This window comes from Tinamus guttatus, unplaced genomic scaffold, assembly GCF_059628265.1.
Source record: "Tinamus guttatus ecotype Peru unplaced genomic scaffold, ASM5962826v1 Tinamus_guttatus_pri_ptg000372l, whole genome shotgun sequence".
NCBI classification, from domain to species: domain Eukaryota; kingdom Metazoa; phylum Chordata; class Aves; order Tinamiformes; family Tinamidae; genus Tinamus; species Tinamus guttatus.
Window position 1 is genome coordinate 74,855 of NW_028288906.1, and position 20,943 is coordinate 95,797.

At 50.2% G+C, this 20,943-nt stretch overlaps 1 protein-coding gene across 2 annotated transcripts in view; it reads right to left on the minus strand.

Annotated features, from left to right (window-relative positions):
* Positions 1-20,943, minus strand: part of PSD3 (pleckstrin and Sec7 domain containing 3) — a 75,605-nt gene that overhangs the window by 24,387 nt on the left and 30,275 nt on the right. Inside the window, exons 1-2 of one of the 2 annotated variants that reach the window (XM_088530421.1) lie at positions 11,281-11,461; positions 2,764-2,807 (exon numbers count right to left, since the gene is read on the minus strand). In XM_088530421.1, coding sequence (XP_088386547.1) covers positions 2,764-2,807; positions 11,281-11,439 — 203 coding nt within the window. In that variant the 5' untranslated portion in view covers positions 11,440-11,461. Of the gene's footprint in view, positions 1-2,763; positions 2,808-11,280; positions 11,462-20,943 lie in introns of those variants that run through there. The other variant, XM_088530422.1, reaches the window with a different exon arrangement.

Below are 20,943 nucleotides of genomic sequence, written 5' to 3' on the forward strand. Positions count from 1 at the left end.
CTTTCTCACAGTTCACTTTCATAAAGCTCTTGAATTCATTTAATCTGATGGGGGGTCAAAAAGCAAGAGGTAACCGTTCAACTGTATTACAGATGAAAAAAAAATCTCAAAAAATACCAAGTCCTTCAGGGAAGTTTAAGAACCATAAGGTTCTTAAGAACACAACAATTATTGAGACTAACTGCACTTCTAAAAATGTTGTAAGGAAGTGGGGAGGGGGCACAACCAAACCTGCATCTACCCGTTGCCCACACCTTCCAGGCCAGATGTGTTTGAGCAGTCACAGTACATGATTCACTTAAACCTCTGGTGGAGCTTGGATGTAGAACTACTGCCGAAGAACTGTAATGCAGTTCTTTTCTTCCAGAGCTGTACTCACATTTCCATGATCATAAAGGATAAATTAATATTCCTCCCACTAAACGCCTCTGGAAATATACTGGAAGCACATGTGCTGATTAAGGTGACACTTCTTTTGAATGCAGATCTAAAGTTGGAATCAACGGTAGCCTCTCTTTTCAGTGGACTTAGGACCAGACTGTAATTCCACTAGAAATGGATAGCAGACCTTTCAGGAGAATGACAGGTCACTTACAATAAGTGGGAGAAGCATCATATAGCAGACTTTCACATCTCATTCATCACTGTCATAAGTCCAGCCTAAGGACTTATTGACAGACATTAATCCACCAAATAACGCATTTCAGGAGAAGCTCTTCAACTGTTGCAAGGCACGTAAGGAAAAGCTTGAGATTCTCGGCAATACTTGGGCTGGAGGACTTGCACGTCATCATGACACCAGCATTGCTAGGGAGCTTATGCTACACTTTGCAATGCCCTTTCCAACCTTGCTTCACCTCCCATTCCTTCCCCTGCCACTTGCATCGGAGGAAGCAAAGGGACACTCTTTGGAAAGGAGGGAGAGTGTCTTCCTCAGTCCCATGATGGCAGAACCCACCACATCCCTTCCTCATCCACCTTATTCTGCAGATCATGACAGTCATCTGCTTTCTCCCTCCAGCCTGAGCAGCCTCAAGGTTGTTTGCCATGATTATCCTGCACCTGCCATGCAGCTCTGCAAAGGTGAGGAAAGAGACAGATATTTGTCCCCCCTCCTCCTGCCACCATTCCTTGCCTAAAAGCAACACCACTTCAGTTATGTCAGGAATGAGCCTTGTTTCTCAGCATGGACAGTGATTTTCACACAGGTTCCAGCTCTCATTTCTGAGTTTCAGATTTGAAGGGAAAAATGGTCATCTGAAGCATTCTGCAGAGACGAGTTGGCTTTACACTTATACTCCCTTATTTAGAGCAGACTCTTCTTTCCACCATCTTACCTCCAGACTGCTTTCATTTTTTTCCCAAACAAGTCATTAGCAAGGGATATGGATTGGGCTGCGTGTGTGCCAAAGGAGCTATTATCTGTACAGCAGTAAGCTATCTCATAAATCACCTTGACTGAAACTCACAGAAGCAAAGCCAGGAACGAGCCAGTTCCCACCTGGAGGCTGCCCAAGTGGATTAGACACAGCAGGCTCTCCTGCCAAGAGCTGGAGGAAGCCTGTGACATCAGGAAGGTCACATAACAGATTCTGCCAGGAATAAAGCAGCTAAGCTTACAAACAGCTCTGGTGTTGAGACATGTAAGATTCACACAACATATTCCAGGGCCAAGATGTGCTTTGGGAGAATGTGTCTCCTACCCTTTTCCATGTAATCGAAGAGGGCATTTCTCCACTACCAGCCCGCCTTCCTCACTGCTCTGACATTATTTAACACTCTTTACACATGCAAATAGGGTACGGGCCAATAGGGACCAGCAGCCCCTACGAGAAGGGTTACTTGCCTGGGTAAGAAATTCAGTTGAAGACAAAAGAATTTCTAAAAAGGAAATTCAGGAGCTGCAGGAGTAGGAGGACCTATGGCAGTGGATTGCCTGAGACATACAGGGGTCTGCATCCCAAACACAAGGCTGTTCTCCAGAAATGAGGGTTCAGGCGTGTGCATATACACGGCAAGCATCTTGCACAACCAAGATAGTTGTAAGACATCTCTTGCACCAAAATCCACTGATTTGCAATAGGTAAAATCTAGGGGAAACCCTTCTCCTCTCTGCTGGCACCAGCCCTGGCACCGGGCTGATCACACAAAACCTAAGCACATAGAAATGTCAATTTAACATGATAGGAAACTAAAGCTCTTCCTTGTATGCAGCGTTTCCGTACTTGACAAGTGTCAGCCTGTTGAAAGCAGGTAGTGGTGGGGGGAGATCGGACTATGCCCAATTTATCATCTTTCATATTAGGTTGTTGTCAAGTTATCCATAGTTAATCAGGAGATAATACAGGACAATAAACCAACAGCAGGAAACTCAATCCAAGACTTGTGTTTCTATTCAGTGGTTCTGACACAATGTACTGCACGATGAAGGGAGAAGTCAACGTCTGTTTTATTTATGCAGCCACAGAACAAAAGAGGATTTAATTTCTCTCTGCTCAGGCTGAAGTTTCCTACTAAATGAAATGTCCTCTTTCCTTACAAATACATTTGGCTCCTATCATTACCAACTCCCCTTGCTAGGGAAACAGATGAGGCAGGATTGCCAGGTCATTCATTAGCAGAAAGAAAGCTCATTACATCCATTGGCCACCTTCTGCAGGCTTTGGAGTCCACACAGACAGTGACATAGAAAGTAAAAACAAATTACCACACAAGTACTATTTTTAAACTCCTAAATTCTATCTATTCTAATTCTATACTTACACTGCCCATTCAAGCTTCTCATTCTTGATTGAATTGTAGAGGGCCTGCAAAAGGAGAGAAAGGAGACGGGATTATTATTTTACTCCTGCTACAGATACATTAACATGCTAATGAAAATTACCCAACTAACACCAGCAAGCAAGTTTTCTCTGATCAAGGAAGTACCATATCTGGTTATGACAACACAGAAGTCTTGAGCCTGAGGCAGAAATATCATCTAAGGAAATATGTATTAGAATGTAGGGTTTCAGATAGCAGTTATTTCTGGAGCAGACTTCGTTTTTCAAGTAAGCCAATAAGTTTGCAAAATACAGGAATCTGCAAAAAAAAAAAGCCCCATGTGACTCTTCAATTTAAGATCAAACTCCATCTCTGTAAAAGCCAGTGAGATTTTGCCACTGACTTTAACAGGACCAAGATTTCACCTACAAAACTGTGTCAGGATGGCTGACCAAAGCCCCTGAGCTTCAAAGGCGCCTGCAAGCATCCCCCAGTTACATAGCCAGGCACAGATACGTTCCATTTCTAAGTGCAAAACAGCAAATGGACTGTAAGAAGCTTGCAGTTTTGATGATTAAAGTCCTGGACTAACACAGGTACTCTTTCAAATCAAAAGGCAGGAGCTAGTCAGTTTGGCATCAAAGGTCTCAATTCTACTTTTGATACCAGCCTGCAGTGAGAGGGTCCAGTTCTGTAGATATCAGACACTTGGGATGGACTTTTTTTTTGAGTGAGAGCAGGTAAATCATTTGGATAAGTATGTCTGATCTCATCCCTCCTGTAGCTGATGTAGAGAATGGATAAAAGCCTGCAATATTACTCCAAGCTAATGGGGGTCTTCAAATAGGCCACTCGAGTCAAGTGAAGTATTTTGGTATGGAATGCCCCTGATTCTATCACTTAAAGTCCACATTTGTAATTTACCTTATATACGTGGCTCAATTTACTCCCTCCAGCACATAACTCCTACACAGCCTCAAAATATGTTAATGTGTAGAACTGTTGATGCACATGATTACCAAAAAGTAGCACATCAAGTGTGAGCAACTCTGCAAATCACATACTATAATGGCTGTGGCATGCTCAACAGCATTTAAATAGCCTTAACTCTGACCCAAAATAAAAATAGGAAGAGTTAAGGAATCTAAGATGGGCTTGTATGTCACTAAACTTGTCATGGGAATCCCATAAGCATATGCACTGTTTATCCCGTGCTCCATAGGCTCCTTTTCCAACCACACACGGTCCCTCTGTAGGTTCCTATTATTCAGCTCTGTGAAAATTTGGCTCTTGACTGAACTACACACACTCAGGTCAAATACATTGGTACAACCCACCTCACAGTGATGAACTTTTAGCCACTGCTCACCATGAGTCTAGCCCTCTCGAAGAAACAACATGGATGAGACCACCAGGAGGAATCATCCCACATCCTATTTGCATGGAGCTAGCTCGGAGAGGTCCCCACTGCTAACAGAGCTTTGCCGTGCTGTGCACAGCAACATGAGGAAATATTTCCAGCTCTGAAGTGCTCACAGTCTATTTCTGTTTACTCTGTGGTCTCCAAATTTGTACAAGGAAGTCAGATCCAAAGGCAAACAGTCAGACCAGGGTGAAGGAAAGGGCATTGCTGGCAATCCATAGACTATTTTCCTAATTTTAAGATGAGAGTTAACAAGGGAGTTTAAGAAAACCCTGTAGGAGGAATGCAGAACAAAGGGGTAAGGCTGCTCCTACCATGCATCCAGGATTTCGGCAGAATTAGACCCACCTGTGTTCTTCTGCACAAAATCAGGCTGACGCTGATTCCCCCAGGTTGACCAGTATTTTCCATTAGAAAGCATTGTGTTACTAATGATTTGGTCAAAATCCTCCACTTAATTCTTTCACTCAGGCATTTGTTTCATACTGTTATCAAAATACCATCTTGCATCTTGAGCCAGAAGACTATTTCCAAAAATAAGACAGCGAGTCCTACGTGTGGTTATGTTTTTCTCTGGCTGTCGGCTGGATGGGCTTTCAGAACTTCACAAGAGCCTGGCCTGGGGTGCAGAGATGCCTTTTGCTGTTATGCAGCCCATATGCCTGCAGGGCTGGGTAGAGATTTCTGAAAATGAACAGGGCAGGGCTGCTTTTTACAGGCTCTGCTGCTAAGGAAATCTCTAAGGATCGCTGCAACGGAAGGATGCCTATTCCTGGTGCGGGAGACACGAAAGCAGAACTCCAGATTGGCGAGGGAACAACAAATGCCCCAGGCTTTTTGCCTGGTGGAAAGCGACATGTGTTCGTCCCCTCCGCGATCTCCCTTAACGAGCCCGACTCCATACCCGTCCTTAACGAGGCAGCAGACACCAGCCCCGCGCACCCGACGAGGGACACGGCGTCCCTCACGGAGCGCCGCGCACGCCCGGCCCCGGAGTCGCTGCCATTCGCAGCCCGCGGGCAGCTCCAGCACGGACCACGGCCGCTGCCCCTGGCAGGGGGTCGGGAACCTAGCGAACCTCTTCCTAGTGCTCAGGAAGAGGTGGGAAGGGGAAGCAATCCAAGCGGCAGAGGCCAAAGGCGCCGGCTCCCCACGCGTGCTGCCCTGCTTCACGGTGCAAAGCAACGAGCCCCTTTTGCACATTAACATCTTCCCCACAACCTGCGGGCTCTATCAGTACCTGGAGAATTAAAATAAATAAACAAATAAAGTAATTTTTTCTTCCCATATTTTGGAACTGGAGGCACAGACGTTCATCCCAACTCCTGCTGTATCATTTCATGGCTTCTTCCCAAGATGCTAATTCAGACGGCATCTTTTTCCAAAAAGCATCTCTCCAGAGCACGATTAAATCAAACAAACTTGAAGAAAGGCACTGAACTGTTTCATTAAACTGGAACGAAGCCAATCAGGGACTATGGTGGAGACATGACTTTTACCAGGACTTTGCTGGTTGCAAGCATGGGTTTTATTTACTTGTATTTTCTCTCTCTCTGGGGAGAGAACAAAAACCCCATGGCTCTGATTTGAAGCATATTTGCAGTTTGACCAAGGAGGGGAAAAAAAAAAAAAAGGCGAAAAACAATCACAACTTCTTACCTATTCACCTAAGAAAGTGCTTGGCAAATTTACTGCCACCCAGACTGGACAGCTGGGAGCTGGACCACAGCAGGGAATGACAAAACCCCTTTGCTCCTTGCTGTTCTTCTGCTCCCAAGGACTGCAGATCTCTTGGTGCCCCCTACCCCGAGGCCCAGCACTGCTCCAAGCTTCCCTCGGAGCAAAGGGCAACTCTGAAGACGGAATAAAAGAAATCGACCGCTGTATAAACCTGGAAGGCAGACCTCTTCTTAAAAATATCCCAATTTTAATTACACTGATGCTTTCTCAAGCTTTGCTTTGACCCTGAGCAGCCTGCGCTCTTAAAAATCGAAGTTAAATTTGTTTGTATTTAGTTATTCACTGGGCAGCTTTATTGGAAGATACCTTAATTAGAAGGAACTCTGTAAGAAGTTGCTGACTGACGAATTCTATCCCCAACCTGCAACTGTGCAGGTGAATTTTATCTTTGGTAAGCAGGCAGGTCACCTTTTCAAAATTGAGATTTCCATGAGCTTTCACCAGTTCGTAATTTTATTCCATCCAGGGCGGGGAAAAAAAAAAAAAGGCAAGCAAAACTGCAGAAAGTGGTTCTGAAAACTCCACTTTACTAGCAAGGCTGCCTATGTTGTGTTTGAATGCATTATGCCCCCATACAATGAAACTCCGGAATGCATCGCCAAAAAAATAAAAGGAAAAAGTCTGTCACCATCCTGACTTCCCTCAAAACCTTCCCTCATGTGGGAACAACTGGAGCCATTTAAACAGGTTGCTCTCAGCACCTGCAGGCTGCTGACTGTGCTGTGAGTCAGCCTCTGAATGCACAAGCAGCAAAAAAAGGAAGGAAAGGCACAAGCAGATGTGAATATAGAAAAGAAGATCAGTAATTATTCAGTATCAAGAGTTACCTAGGCAAGTATTAAGAAGGTTGGGGGCCTCATCGACCTGCAGAGGTCCTGGGGGCACTGTGCATGAGCTTTCTTCAAAAGGACGTGCAAGAGGTCCTGGAGAGGGACCCCTGACTGCCTAGAACGGGTGGCTTACGGTCACACTTCCACACCGTGGCTCACCTAAAGGTTTGCCGTGACAAAAAGAAGCACACAGCAAGGTGTTTCTCCGGGCCTGTGCACAAGGCAGAAGAACACAGAATTTCAGGAGTTACTGCCAGCAGACCCTCAGCCTCTCTCCTACAAGGGAGCAGTCCCAGCGGAAGGTCCCGCACGGCACAAGGCGCCAGGCTGGGATGCTCCTGACCCGGGCCAGCTTCCCCTGCAGCCAGCGGCCGAAGAAGAGCTGCCTGAGGACACTCCTTGCCCGGCGCCGCCGCGCAGGAGGGCCGTGGATGGCGGTGGGACACAGCGGGGATGCTGCTGCCACCAGGGCAGCCGCGCGGCCGCTTCCCCTCTCGGCTGCTCCCGCTGCTCCCAGCGTCCCTGCGGCCCTCGTGGCACCGGCCCATCTGCTCTGCTCTGCTCCCAGCACAGCCGTTCGTCGGGCGAGGGGGCACGAAAGAAGAAACACCCTGCAAAAGGAGCAGGCTGCAGGTAGGAGACATCACCGCTGCACGCGTGTGGTCCGGGTGGGCTGTTGAGCTGAAGAGCTTCGGACCAGCCTCTCTGTGTCACCACCTCCCGCGAGGCTCTGCACGGAGCGCAACGCGTCGCCCGGTCTGCTCCCAGCCCGACGTTGGGGCTGTTGCCTTCAGCAGGTCAGCTCTCCCCCAAAACCTGTTACTTGCACACGCATCTGCATTACTTCACCATCTCCCCTCCACCCAGTATTCAGCTCTTGAGGGTTTTTTCCCTCTCCCTGAGCACACCCGTTAACACCAGGTGAGCCCCTGTAAGGGCCTGTAGCACCACGCCAACCTCAAAGCCACCCCGGATCACTTCCACCACACTTCTCCTCCTGCAAAGGGTCCATGGAAGGCGCCAGAGCGGCACCCACGAAGCCCACGGGTCCGTCCACGGCGCGGCACGCCTGCTGGCAGGGCTCTCCATCTGCAGCTCCACTGGTGTGTACAACAGGCGTCCTCCTAACAAGGCAGCATACATTATTCATGAATCCGCACAGAGCTGCCGAGCAGCATATGGAGCCGATGAATGTTGTTTCGGTGTGGGTGGAGATAGGGTCGGCGATAGGAATGTTTCAGGGAGAAGGAAGGGAGATCGCTTCACTCAGGGAATTTCGAGTGCGTCACCAATGCGAGGAGAGCGTTTCCAAGAGAAACTCCTCTGTTAAAAATCTGGCTTGTATGGAGAGGAAAGAAAAAATTAAAGAAGAAGGAAGGAAAGATCGTGCCAGATGCATCATCATCATAAAACAGAAAAAGAAGGTTAGCTGGGGCTCTTGAGAGCCAAAAAATTAATGCCACACAAGAAACCCTTCCTTTGTAATCTTGATACATAGGGGTAAAGAGAACAGATTCATTCAGTGCTTGCTGGAGCGCTTAATCAACGTTACTGGAGAAGGGAGCACGCTGAGTTATTGCAGGTGAAGACAGGAAAGGCTGGAGAAGTGTTTCCTGACAGCAGAGCACCTGCACAGCCAATTGCAGGGACGATTTCATTGGCCCCGTGCACTTGAGAACGACACAGGCGAGGGCACTTTGCAACCCTGCCGGGGTGCCCTCGCCTGTGTCATTTTCAAGAAACGGTGTCTACCCAGGGAAGAGAACATAACCCATCGCCAGCCCTCTGCATCCTCGTCACAGGTTCCCCTGCTGGCCTCAGACCTCCGCACCACGCGCCCAGGGTGCATGGGCGAAGGGCGCCCCTATACATGCAGAATTGTGTGTTTTTAAAGCAGATGGCCGGTCCTTGGGCTACCTATCTTCTTCGCCGCCGGCGGCAGGCGGACGCCCCAGCTCCTGGTGCCTCGTTCGTACTGGCTGGTGCACGGCGGTGTCTGGTATCGTCCACCTGAGCGAAACAGGCTGAGTCACACATGAAGGCAGGGAACCACGGGCTGGCCTCGGGGGCACAAACGGGTTAGATTCGTCTCCTGCCGCATGTCAGCTGCAGCGCACACAGACCAGGTACGGAGCATTACAATTTCCTTGTGTGAGGAAGATAAAATACAAGGGAAGCCAGACACAAAGTGGGAAGCACAGCTTTGGCAATAAGAAAAAGGACAAATTAGCCCATCTATCCTCCTCTGAGAGAGAGTGCATCTCCATGACAGCTTGTCTAGAAAGCCCAGCCTAGAACTGGAGACATCTTGTGAGAAGCGATGCACAAACACACACCCCCCGGCTTCGCTCATGGAGAGACCTCCTTTGCAACGCTACATATCCGCAGTAGCTTCCAGGCCTCTTCCACCCGCACAGACTGTGGAAGAGCCACAGCTCAAATGTAAACCAGGTCTCTAAATCAGTGAGATCCTTAGGGCAGAACACGGAGGGGAACAGATACAAAGAGGAGACAACAGAGTTGGCCAAAATCACATGGCCGATCAGTGGCAGAGCCAGAAATACCAGCCACCCTCTAAGTCTCATCTACAAGAAACGTCAGAGGCTGCACTGGGGACCAGAGGGGGAAGCGGGCAATAGGAATCATCCATATGGGTTTGTCATCTCATCTGCTGGGTGTCTCTTGTGGAGATGCAGGAATCTTCTCAGCCCTCCAAGACACACCTTTTACAGCTCCCGGGTCCTCCATAGACACAAACGGCTTGCTATGAGATGAGGAAAAAACACTGCAAGCAGTGATGAAGCTGCAGTATAATTTCTAACTTACTGGACTAGGCTGGAGGAAGAAGTAACATTGAATAAATGAATTTTATTCAATTCACCACCACCTATACAACAGGACACTTAGGAGGCAGAACTCTGTGCCGCTGGAATGTAAGTCTACACAGGAGCAAGCACATTTTCCAGTAGCATAAAGCTCCCTGCAACAGACACTGTACATCACCAGTGAGAGAAAGGCCCTGCCCTTAAGACACTGCACACAAATACCACGGGCACAAGGCTGAGAGCGGCAACACACGCAGAGACCAAGCGACTCAAGGTCAAAAACCTGCGTCCCCACCAGCATGTGGAGACTTGTTCTACATGCAGAAATCCTCCTGAGGAAGGCAGTGAAGCCATTCCCGTGCCTGAGGTGAGAGTGTTTTTGCAAGAGCAGGGTCCCGGAATACTTGATAGCTCCAGCCCGTACTCTGGCATCTGCCAGAGCAGCGGATGCTGCATCAGCAACAGCTTCAGCATCGTGGCTGTGGACTCCCCGACACAACCCAAAACATTCCTTCTTCGCTGTGGCGAAAACAGGCCCCCAAAATGAAGGTTCGTGCGCTGCGCTGAACAGAGCACTTCACTTATTCCTATTTGCACTACTCCACGCCTAGAGCTCTGCAGCTAAGTCTCTGAAACATCGTGCAACCTGTAAACTGGCAGGGGGGCATGCGCCGACAAGTACTGTGCAGCACGGAGATATTTCCACCACAGCGGAGGAGGTTTCTTTCGGGGCAGATGGATACAGGATTTAGAGCAGGGGCTGTGTGTGCCTGCAGTTTTTGTTGGCATGCACACAGGCATGCTTAGATGCCTCTGGGTATTGTTTCAAAATATCTCAGCCTCATCAAAACACTTCAGCAAACAGTTGCACCTCCACATCCCAAGGCAGAATCGATCTGCAGCAGGAGTGAAATTTGAGGAATATTCGGTCACTGTGTAAATTTCCCCTGATCCTATGAGAGACAGAGCACCTCTGGGCGGGAGATGATAGGTATTAAATCCCTTGCTGGAGGTTCTGGCATCTCTCACTCATTGACTGAGAGTGATGAACGAGGAAAGAAGCCTTCCTACAAGAAGTAGGGGCTTGTTGGTCTAGGAACTCACCAACGTGCCGGGCTCAGCTTGGAGATGCTAAACGCAGCCACTGTAGCAGCTGGTACAGCCTGTGCTAACTGCAGTTAAACAAATAATGTATTCCTATAAACGCGCGAGCAATGTTTTCCTAATAAATATTTGATGGCAATATTTAGTCACGCATGCAAGCGAGACGGTATTTTTGTCTAACACCCACATGGACTAAAACACAGAGCTGCAGAGACAAAGTAAAAACTATTTTATCTATTTAGAAAAAAGAAAATCCCATTAAATGAAGCATTCTAAGGACATAGTTTGCCAACTCAGCTTCTCTGGGAGCAGAGCTCCAATTAGCAACGTCGCTAACAAGTTTTCACTGTTTACTATTGCACCAAGCTCAGCGACAGGACATTCCTCTCAAATCTGATCACTGCCACACACCAGCCCCTTTTCACCTTCAGCCGCTCCTCTCTCCTGCAGACCTTCCCTCACCTCGCAGCAATTCTGTGATAGCTGCACATTACCCCAAGCCTTTCATTCCTCAAGAGCATAACCTTTTCTACATCACCACCTCTATTCTTAGCAAAGAGAAACGCCATGCATATGCATTTGTTTATTTATTTACCTTGCTTTCTTTAGTAGAGAACTCGGAAGAGTTGGAGATTTTCATGGATTTGGACCGGTGGGACTGCCGCCAGAGCGATTCTTCTCGGGAGTATTTCACTGAACCTGTGGCTCTCACCCGGACTTTGCTGGTGCTCTGAACACTGTTAACTCCAATCATTTCCAGAAGTGATGGGTACGGGAAGGGGCAGAAGAAAGCAAACGGCACTTCCCAACACCCTACAAAGGGACCGGGGAAGGTCTGGAGAGCCCAGGCTCAAGCAATCAGTGTTTGCTTAAAATGCACTAGGCAGCTCTCCCCAGCATCTTCAGGCACACGCGTTGGAGCCAGCCTGATTGTTCCAGGCACTGCTCACGTCACCGGGTGGGAAAAAAAAGGGAAAGATGAGGGGGGCAGAAACCCCACCCCTGCTCCACTCCCCCTCCGCACACACGCAGCAGAGCAGAGCAGAGAGGAGGAGAGAAGGACGCCGCAAGAAACGCCGGCCGACGAAGCAGGAGGCTCATGCCCGGCTCGGAGCCGCGCTTCCCTGCCTGCCGCGGGCGGCCCTGCTTGTTACCGCACCTAGTGAAAAAGCGGGCGCCGTAAGCAGAGCTCTCAATTGCCTGCGCGCTACAGGCTTCTGGAGGTGAGGCTGACGGCTCGCCAAAGCGCTGAGTGAATCACTAAAGCCCCGGTAAAACACAGCACCGTCAGTGAGCCCCGGAGAGCACGCCAGCCCCAGAGGAGAGCTCTGGGCACGGTGTATCCTCGGTGCTGTCAGCGCCTCTGGGTGTCAGCCCGCCTCGGATGGAGGCTCCAGGGCGCCCTACCGCAAACGCCGAGGGGCAGAACGGCCTGGGAGGGAGAGGCGGGGGAACAAAATGACTTTGCCAAGGTCACACAGCAAAGCAGCGGCAGTGTGAACAAGCAGACAGGGGACCAGGCATTAAAACAGCCGTGACACCACCACACTGCAGACACCACGCACGACCCAGGCTCCACGGGCTGCCTGCCCTTCTCCCTCCCCGGCAGGAAACCACCGAGCTGGCGCGGGGCGGCCGCCGGAGCCCGTTTGTGCGCAGGATTCAAGCTGCCGCAGCCCCGCTCCGCGGCTCAGAGACGTCCTTCCTCCCGCGGAGCCGCCACGGGTGGACGTGCCGTGTGAGGGAGAGCGCTCACCTTGGCGCTGCGCTGTGTGAGGGAGAGCGGACACGCTCACCTCGGCGCTGCACCGTGTGAGGGAGAGCGGACACACTCACCTCGGCGCTGCGCCGTGTGAGGGAGAGCGGACGCGCTCACCTCGGCGCCGCACCTTGTGAGGGAGGGCGGACACGCTCACCTCGGCGCCGCACCGTGTGAGGGAGGGCGGACACGCTCACCTCGGCACTGCACTGTGTGAGGGAGAGCGGACACGCTCACCTCGGCGCCGCACCGTGTGAGGGAGAGCGGACACGCTCACCTCGGCACTGCACTGTGTGAGGGAGAGCGGACACGCTCACCTCGGTGCTGCGCCGTGTGAGGGGGAGCGGACACGCTCACCTCGGCACTGCACTGTGTGAGGGAGGGCGGACACGCTCACCTCGGCGCCGCACCGTGTGAGGGAGAGCGGACGCGCTCACCTCGGCGCTGCGCCGTGTGAGGGAGGGCGGACACGCTCACCTCGGCGCCGCACCGTGTGAGGGAGAGCGGACACACTCACCTCGGCGCTGCGCCGTGTGAGGGAGAGCGGACGCGCTCACCTCGGCGCCGCACCTTGTGAGGGAGGGCGGACACGCTCACCTCGGCGCCGCACCGTGTGAGGGAGGGCGGACACGCTCACCTCGGCACTGCACTGTGTGAGGGAGAGCGGACACGCTCACCTCGGCGCCGCACCGTGTGAGGGAGAGCGGACACGCTCACCTCGGCACTGCACTGTGTGAGGGAGAGCGGACACGCTCACCTCGGCGCCGCACCGTGTGAGGGAGAGCGGACACGCTCACCTCGGCACTGCACTGTGTGAGGGAGGGCGGACACGCTCACCTCGGCGCCGCACCGTGTGAGGGAGAGCGGACGCGCTCACCTCGGCGCTGCGCCGTGTGAGGGAGGGCGGACACGCTCACCTCGGCGCCGCACCGTGTGAGGGAGGGCGGACGCGCTCACCTCGGCGCTGCACCGTGTGAGGGAGAGCGGACGCGCTCACCTCGGCGCTGCACTGTGTGAGGGAGGGCGGACACGCTCACCTCGGCGCTGGACCGTGTGAGGGAGAGCGGACACGCTCACCTCGGCGCTGCACCGTGTGAGGGAGAGCGGACGCGCTCACCTCGGAGCCGCGCCGTGTGAGGGAGAGCGGACGCGCTCACCTCGGCGCCGCGCCGTGTGAGGGAGAGCGGACACGCTCACCTCGGCACTGCACCGTGTGAGGGAGAGCGGACACGCTCACCTCGGCACCGCACCGTGTGAGGGAGGGCGGACGCGCTCACCTCGGCGCTGCGCGGTGTGAGGGGGAGTGGACACGCTCACCTCGGCGCTGGACCGTGTGAGGGAGAGCGGACACGCTCACCTCGGCGCTGCACCGTGTGAGGGGGAGCGGACACGCTCACCTCGGTGCTGCACTGTGTGAGGGAGAGCGAACACGGACACGCTCACCTCGGCGCTGCGCGGTGTGAGGGAGAGCGGACACGCTCACCTCGGCGCTGCACCGTGTGAGGGAGAGCGGACGCGCTCACCTCGGCGCCGCGCCGTGTGAGGGAGAGCGGACACGGACACGCTCACCTCGGCGCTGCACCGTGTGAGGGGGAGCGGACACGCTCACCTCGGTGCTGCACTGTGTGAGGGAGAGCGAACACGGACACGCTCACCTCGGCGCTGCACCGTGTGAGGGAGAGCGGACACGCTCACCTCGGTGCTGCACTGTGTGAGGGAGAGCGAACACGGACACGCTCACCTCGGCGCTGCACCATGTGAGGGAGGGCGGACGCGCTCACCTCGGCGCTGCAAAGGCGCCACCATCTGCGGCTGGGGGACCCTGCGCATCGCCATAGCAACCCGCTCCAGCGGGACGGATCGCTGCCCCTCGGCCCCTTGGCCCAGGCCGCGGCCTCGGCCCAGGCCTCGGCATGGGGCGCGCAGCGGCTCAGGGCTACGAGCGCCAGGCGACCAGAAGGCAGCGGCGACGCCGGCCCGGGACAAGCAGCTTGCACTGACGGCGGCGCTGGTGGGGCCGCGTGGGCTTCGCCACGTGCGGAGCACAAGGCTGGACACCCTGCAGGGCCGGCACGTCCGGCCAGCCCTGCGGCAGCAGAGCGGCCCCGCCGGGCGACACGGGAATGTCGCGTCTGGCTCTTGCGTAAACCCCACGCCGTGGGGTCCACGCTCCTTGGGAATGGCGAATCACAAAATCACAGAGTGGCTGAGGTTGGAAGGACCTCTAGAGACCATCTAGTCCAACCCCCTGCTCCAGCAGGGACACGTAAAGCACAGGGTGGCATCCAGGCGGGTTTGGAAGATCTCCAGAGGAGACTCCACAGCCTCTCTGGGCAGCCTGTGCCAGGGCTCTGTCACCCTCATAGGAAGGAAGCTCTTCCTCATATCTATCACCCCATCTTCCCTCCAGAGTCCCTCAGCATTACAGAGGTCCATGGCTGTGGGATCTCCATCCATCTTCCATCCCATCCATCACTGTTTGTCATCGTCACCACAATCACAGCAACGAAACACAGGCTACTTCCCCAGCACACAGGAACGAACGCCCTTCTGGATGCTGAAACGTATCAGTCACCCGGGAGTTAGGTCAATTGGACCCAGCCCTGATTCATGCCCGAGTCCCATTTTTAGTGTAAGAAGTAGCATAAGGACTACTTTTTAGTGTAAGACGAGCTGCGTTAAGGCAGAGCAAGGGCTTATTTAGCGTTCGCCGTGTGTGCTGCGCTCCTCAGAAGCACATAAGAAGCAGACGAATTGAGTGGGCGTTGTGCCTGGTTACACCTTCCCAGCCTCTCGCAATCAGTGATTTATGCCCAGAGTGGACACATGACAAGACAGTCACGTTATGTTCTCGGATGTATTTCTGCTAGTTAAAGACTGCCCTCTCTCAGCCAGCCGCCATCCTTCACTCCTTCTCCCCATGGAATGTCACAGCTACAAATCTCACTCCAAGAGAAGATCAGGCAGACTGGCAGTGGAGAAGCAAGGAAGAGGACCCAAATTCCCCACTCCCATGGCCATTTTTGCCTTCTCTGCTCCCACATCCCAAATTTTCACTGCCTCTTCCCAGGCGGCACTTCCTGGGCTGCTTTCCAGCTGTTTGGTGAAACGGGGAATGAGGAACTTCAGTGTAAAAGCTGCTCACAGGCTGAGAGAGCTCTGATTCCTCCAAATCCTGCCTCTGGTCTGACCAAAGTGTTCAAACAAGCAATATGCATTCTGACCACTGGTCAAAAAAGCAATATGCATTCTCATTTTCACAAAAAGTTGGGGACATCAAACACAGCCCTTACACATGAAGCACAAATCCCACATGTGCTCCTACCTTTTTACACTAGCCTGTTATTGTTACAAGTTGCCTGACAGAAGAATAGGGCATCTGGCAAAAAGCAACTGCTTACTCTTGAGTTACCTGTGCCATTTCCAAGAAAGCGTTTTGCATCACTTAGCCCATTTGATATTATCCACTGCTAGCCGAAAAGCTTTTCTGGGAAAATATCTTCTTAGAGGAAATTTTCAGTGCAATCAAACTGTTCCAGATGAGCTAAACAGTGGGTCTCCATAGGTGCTACGTAAATGGTCACAAATCACTCCCTAACCTTCAGACCCCTGCTTAGCAAGATTAATCCTGCTTTTGGATTTGTAAGGCCAACTCTGCGAGCACCCTCAGCATATCTGGAATAATTACATTCACTAAATGTCACAAGCAGAACAATGTGCAGGACGATTTCGTTGTTACACAGCAGCTCGGTGGAAGCACAGCAACGTCTGCTTGCCCACGGCGCAGGAGGGCAGCATCCAGAATCCTCTAAGCGAATTTAGTGGGTCGTCAGACAGGACAGGAGCCTTAATTCACATGGGATCAGACCTGCTTCCACTGTCACCAAGAAGCAGTCCAAAATACCCAGCATGACAGGTTGCATCTTGTTCAAATCCTTTTTTCTTCCCCAGCAGAATAGGAAAAACACTTGTCAGCTTAGTCTCTACAAGAGAGAGCCTCTTGAGATCACGCTTTTGAAGCCTTAAATGCCTTCAGCTCAAGGATGCGACTATTTCATCAGTGCCCTGATTTTCATCTGCAAAATCTTGTAGTCCTGACTGAGCAATTAGACCCATGTACACAGCAATTATTCTTCTTCCCGGGAAAGACCATTGCTCTTGAACATCAAGAGAGGTCCTACCATTTGGGAAATTAACATGCCTGCAGAATTGATTTGGGTCTCTTAATTGAGCAACGAGGACTTCTGGGGAGGAAGGGAAGTGGGTTGTTAACATGAACAGAGGACTAGAAGGATTTTTTTTAAAGAGAGGCTGAGATGGCAGGGAAGTAACAGAGAAAGCAGAAGTCTTTGCACCCCAGGAGACCCAGCAATGGTGAGAAGCTATGGTCTTCCCCTGGAACAGAGGCCAGAGAAGAGGTGGTGGGACAGAGACATACCTCTTAGACAACCCCGTTATATCAGCCGGGTGGTCTGCAGGATCAAGACCCTATTTGCCCAAAAGCATATTTCAGCAGCAGACCATAAACTGGCAGGAAAAATTGAAATTGTGGGCCAAAGCTTACAAAGGAAGAACCAAAGAAAGAACGAAAGAACGAAAGAACGAAAGAACGAAAGAAAGAAAGAAAGAAAGAAAGAAAGAAAGAAAGAAAGAAAGAAAGAAAGAAAGAAACCCAAAAGGCCTGGGCTGTTCTTTCGGTCTTTTAAAAGCTCCCAAAATACGGTATCATCTGCCACAAGCCCTATGGCATAGGACATCTCCCATGTAAGGAACAAGGCTCCTTCCGTCTCCTCTCCCTCTCACCAGTCAGGGTGTCTGGCCAGTAAACGTACCCAGCCCTTGCTTTGTCCTCCTAACGTCATTCAGCAAAGACAAAACCTGTGGAATTCAAAGTGAAATTCTATATTGGTTTCTCAGGACAAAAATCCAAGTAAAACAAGCTATTATGCCTGAAGAAGAGCTTCAATGTCCTCCAACACAGCCACAAGAATCCATTAGTATCGTTTAAGCCTGATCCCAGCGACAAAAGCTGCCAACAACAAAAGCCAGCAGAATACATAAATACACGCACAAATCAATTACATGAAATATATTCTTGAGAGAGTGTGACATTTTTGTGCAGCACAGAAAAGCAGCAATATTTAACACCGCTATTAAATACTATTTTTTGATTAAATAAACAATAAATGTTTCATAAGTAGATTGATTCCCTTCCTCCTTCACCCCTGATCGCCCTCTCCGTAAGAACAAATAAAACAGGAAAAGTTACTTTTGCTGGTTAAATTACACGTATGTGATAGCTATTAAAACAGATGTTATCAAGTGGTCAACAGTCACTTGTTTTGAACTGACATTATCAGAACACCAAGATAATAATTTCTGAGGTCTGCTGACCAGGGGCAGCTGACAACCAGAATTAAATCTTAATGTGTGCTGTCCATATAAGCAGTAGACACTTCAATACTTAAGCAGCTACTACTTCACTTCTACATGCACAAGCAACCATGTCAGCAAGGAACCATGATGGGATAACAGCATGTTCCAGGCATGCTAAGAGAATCATGGAGATTGACAGAAAAATGAAACTATCCACCAACCTCTCCCCATGAGTTACTTGTTATTATCTTCTGACCACAGCATCTTATTACCAGACATTTGCAGATATTCTACATCTTATCACAGTCTCAGGGAATTCACCAGAAACAACAACAAAAAAGCTGGTGTCTTTGAGAGAGAATCTTTTGCCTTTTTTTTTTTTAACACAACTTAAAATGCAGTACAAACACCTGTGCTGAGAATCCCAGGAGATGACTCTGATTTCCCTTACAATACAGAAAATGATCCTTACAATGGAAAGCAATCCAATTACTTCAGCCCAGGTAGTCGCTCCACGTAAACTCAGCTATAATAACTGCATAAGTATGTGCTTTTAGACCACCTTGATCACGAAGAAAAAGCCACCATCTCGCAGCACCAGGAAAACACGAGCGCTGATCCAGAGAGCCCTTGAGGGTAACTCAGGTTGCATGTTTTACTTTACATGGCAAGCAGGTTAAAAGCATATCTATTACCAGCTGACTTTTGCTCCCAGGCACCAGTCCTTACCACATTTATCCTCAGCAAGTCCCTCAATGGTGAGCAGAGTGACAACACAATAGTACCACTAAAGGACCAAATGAATCCTCATATCTCTGTATCTCTCTTGCAGTACCTTGATCCAAAAGGGATCATTCCTAAAACAAAGAGCCTTCCAGAGTATGACAGAAGACTATGAAATTAGCAAACTCCTTGTTAATAACAGAAGTGCAAAGAGATTATGCCCATCTTATCCAAATTAGCACATTACAGGTGAAAAGATGAGAGTCTGTCTTAGTCTTTTCCACAGCGCATCCCAAACCAACCCAGTGCCACAGACAGGGGCTGTGTTGTGTTTCTCATCTAAGAACTACACTTTACACAGAATGAAGTTCATCTCCATGCATTCCCCTGGGTAAATTCCTGTCTATTACACAGCAGCTCGTAGAAATGAGTGAAGCCACGAAATAAGCATCACTTCTTAATAACCAACCACCAAACATTAAGCTGAAGCCACCAAATGTAGCTGCATTCTCTGTAGCTCTCCTCCAGTGAGGCGTCCAGCCTCAGCAACACGACAGATGACCACAAAGCCAGGAAACTGCCATAGTGCTCCCTTCTGATGCAGACAACCAACACCACAAAAAAGACCAAGACCACCCCAGAAAACACACGGGCTTCAGGTGGGTGCAATGGGAAAGGAGCAGCCCAAGGTGAGGAAAACAGGCATAGCCTTTGACATCCCTTTCCTACATGCACGCACCCATGGAGGAAGGGCTTGCTCCAGCTTCCAGCTCCTGGTAGAGCCCGTGTGTCAGTACAAAATAGTTTGGATTAGCCCTGTGTTTTTACTGGGATTTTATAAAGACTTGATCATTGAAGGAAGCATGACCTTGGAAGGAAACTACATGTTCTGCTCAACAATCGAAGGAAAGGGGTAGGGGAGTAAAATTCCAGCTCTTGCTTGAAAAAAGAGTGCAAGTAGGTCAGAGAAAGAGTAGGCCAGTACCATCTGAGAAGTGTAATGACTAACAGAAAGCAGGGGTACCAACAATCTATACATCAATAATTCCAAAACCAGTGGAAGTAATATTTTATTTTCTTCTTTTTTAAAAAAATGGTATAAATTATATTCCTACTTCTCCTTCCCTCGAGTTGCCGTACAGAAGTTAAATTTTGAGCAGATCAGTGGGTGGAAGATCAAAGAATGTTTTTCAGAATTTGTTTTCTACCTACATGGCAGTGGGAGTAATATGTCATAGGGACCGAAATGTATGTGTGACACTGTATTAGAGATTTCCCAGCTCAAAAGGGGCCCATAATTCCTTCTTTAAAGTGATAGACCACACTGTTCCTGAAGAATACTATTCTGTATTATCCAAGCTGACAGCACAAGAATTGGGAAGCTCAGAAAGGAGGCATTTGTCTTCTGGAACAGCTACACATTTCAATTAACCGCCGCATAAATGACAGCTTTGGCTACCTGACAGGAGGGAGAAGTTAAACATCAAACGATCCACCTGCCTGATCCCTCCTTGGACAACACACTAATGAGACGTTACCTCCACAGATGAAAACGAAACCCCTGAACGTTCATTAGGAGCCTGGCATTGAACCACGGAGCCTGGCATTGAACCACGTAATTACTGCCAGCAGTAATGGAAACTCCTAGCTGACTGCTTGGGTTTCACTGCTTGCCCACACAAAGGCCTGTTGGGCTACGTGGGGGCTTTCAACTAAGAATGCGAAAGCAAAGGGAGGAAGGGCCAGAGAAGGAAAGGTAACACGGAGGAATGCACATCACCAGGGCAGAAACAGGGCCCTCCTCAAAGGCCTGCTTCTGCACCAAGGGAAGCAATCCCTCCTACCACTCCTCGGCCACAGATAGAGATCCTTGTTCCTGGACCACCTTTACAAGATAGTCCCAGGTATTTTACGCTCAGAGATATAAAGCTGGTGGAGAGCATTACGAGTTTGCTGATAGTTCATGTTGTTTTCTTAGCCATAATGCCTGGGCTCATTTGCCTTGAGAGAAACGCATGCATTCCAGATTTTGTTTTTCTTTTTATCTGAATTAAATGAAGTCCCCGGATCACGGGAATAAATTCATTTGCACTTCAACAGGATGGAGAGGTGTAAGGAATTTTGGTGGAACCCAAAGCGGTGCACACACACAGAAACACCACAACAATCCAGTTTAATTCACAGCTCTAGAAAGCCCTGCTTTAGCTGGTTCTTACTCTTACAGGGGACAAGTCACCAAACACACGATCGCAAGATGAGGAAACAGGGAAGCTCCTTCCTGAGGATGGGCAACAGCATTAAGAAAATCTGGGTTCCTCTTCAGCCGTTTTGACTCTGAGGCTCATTGGTTGCTGAAAAGGTTTCCAGAAAAAAAATGTTTAAGACAAGGATTAATAGATT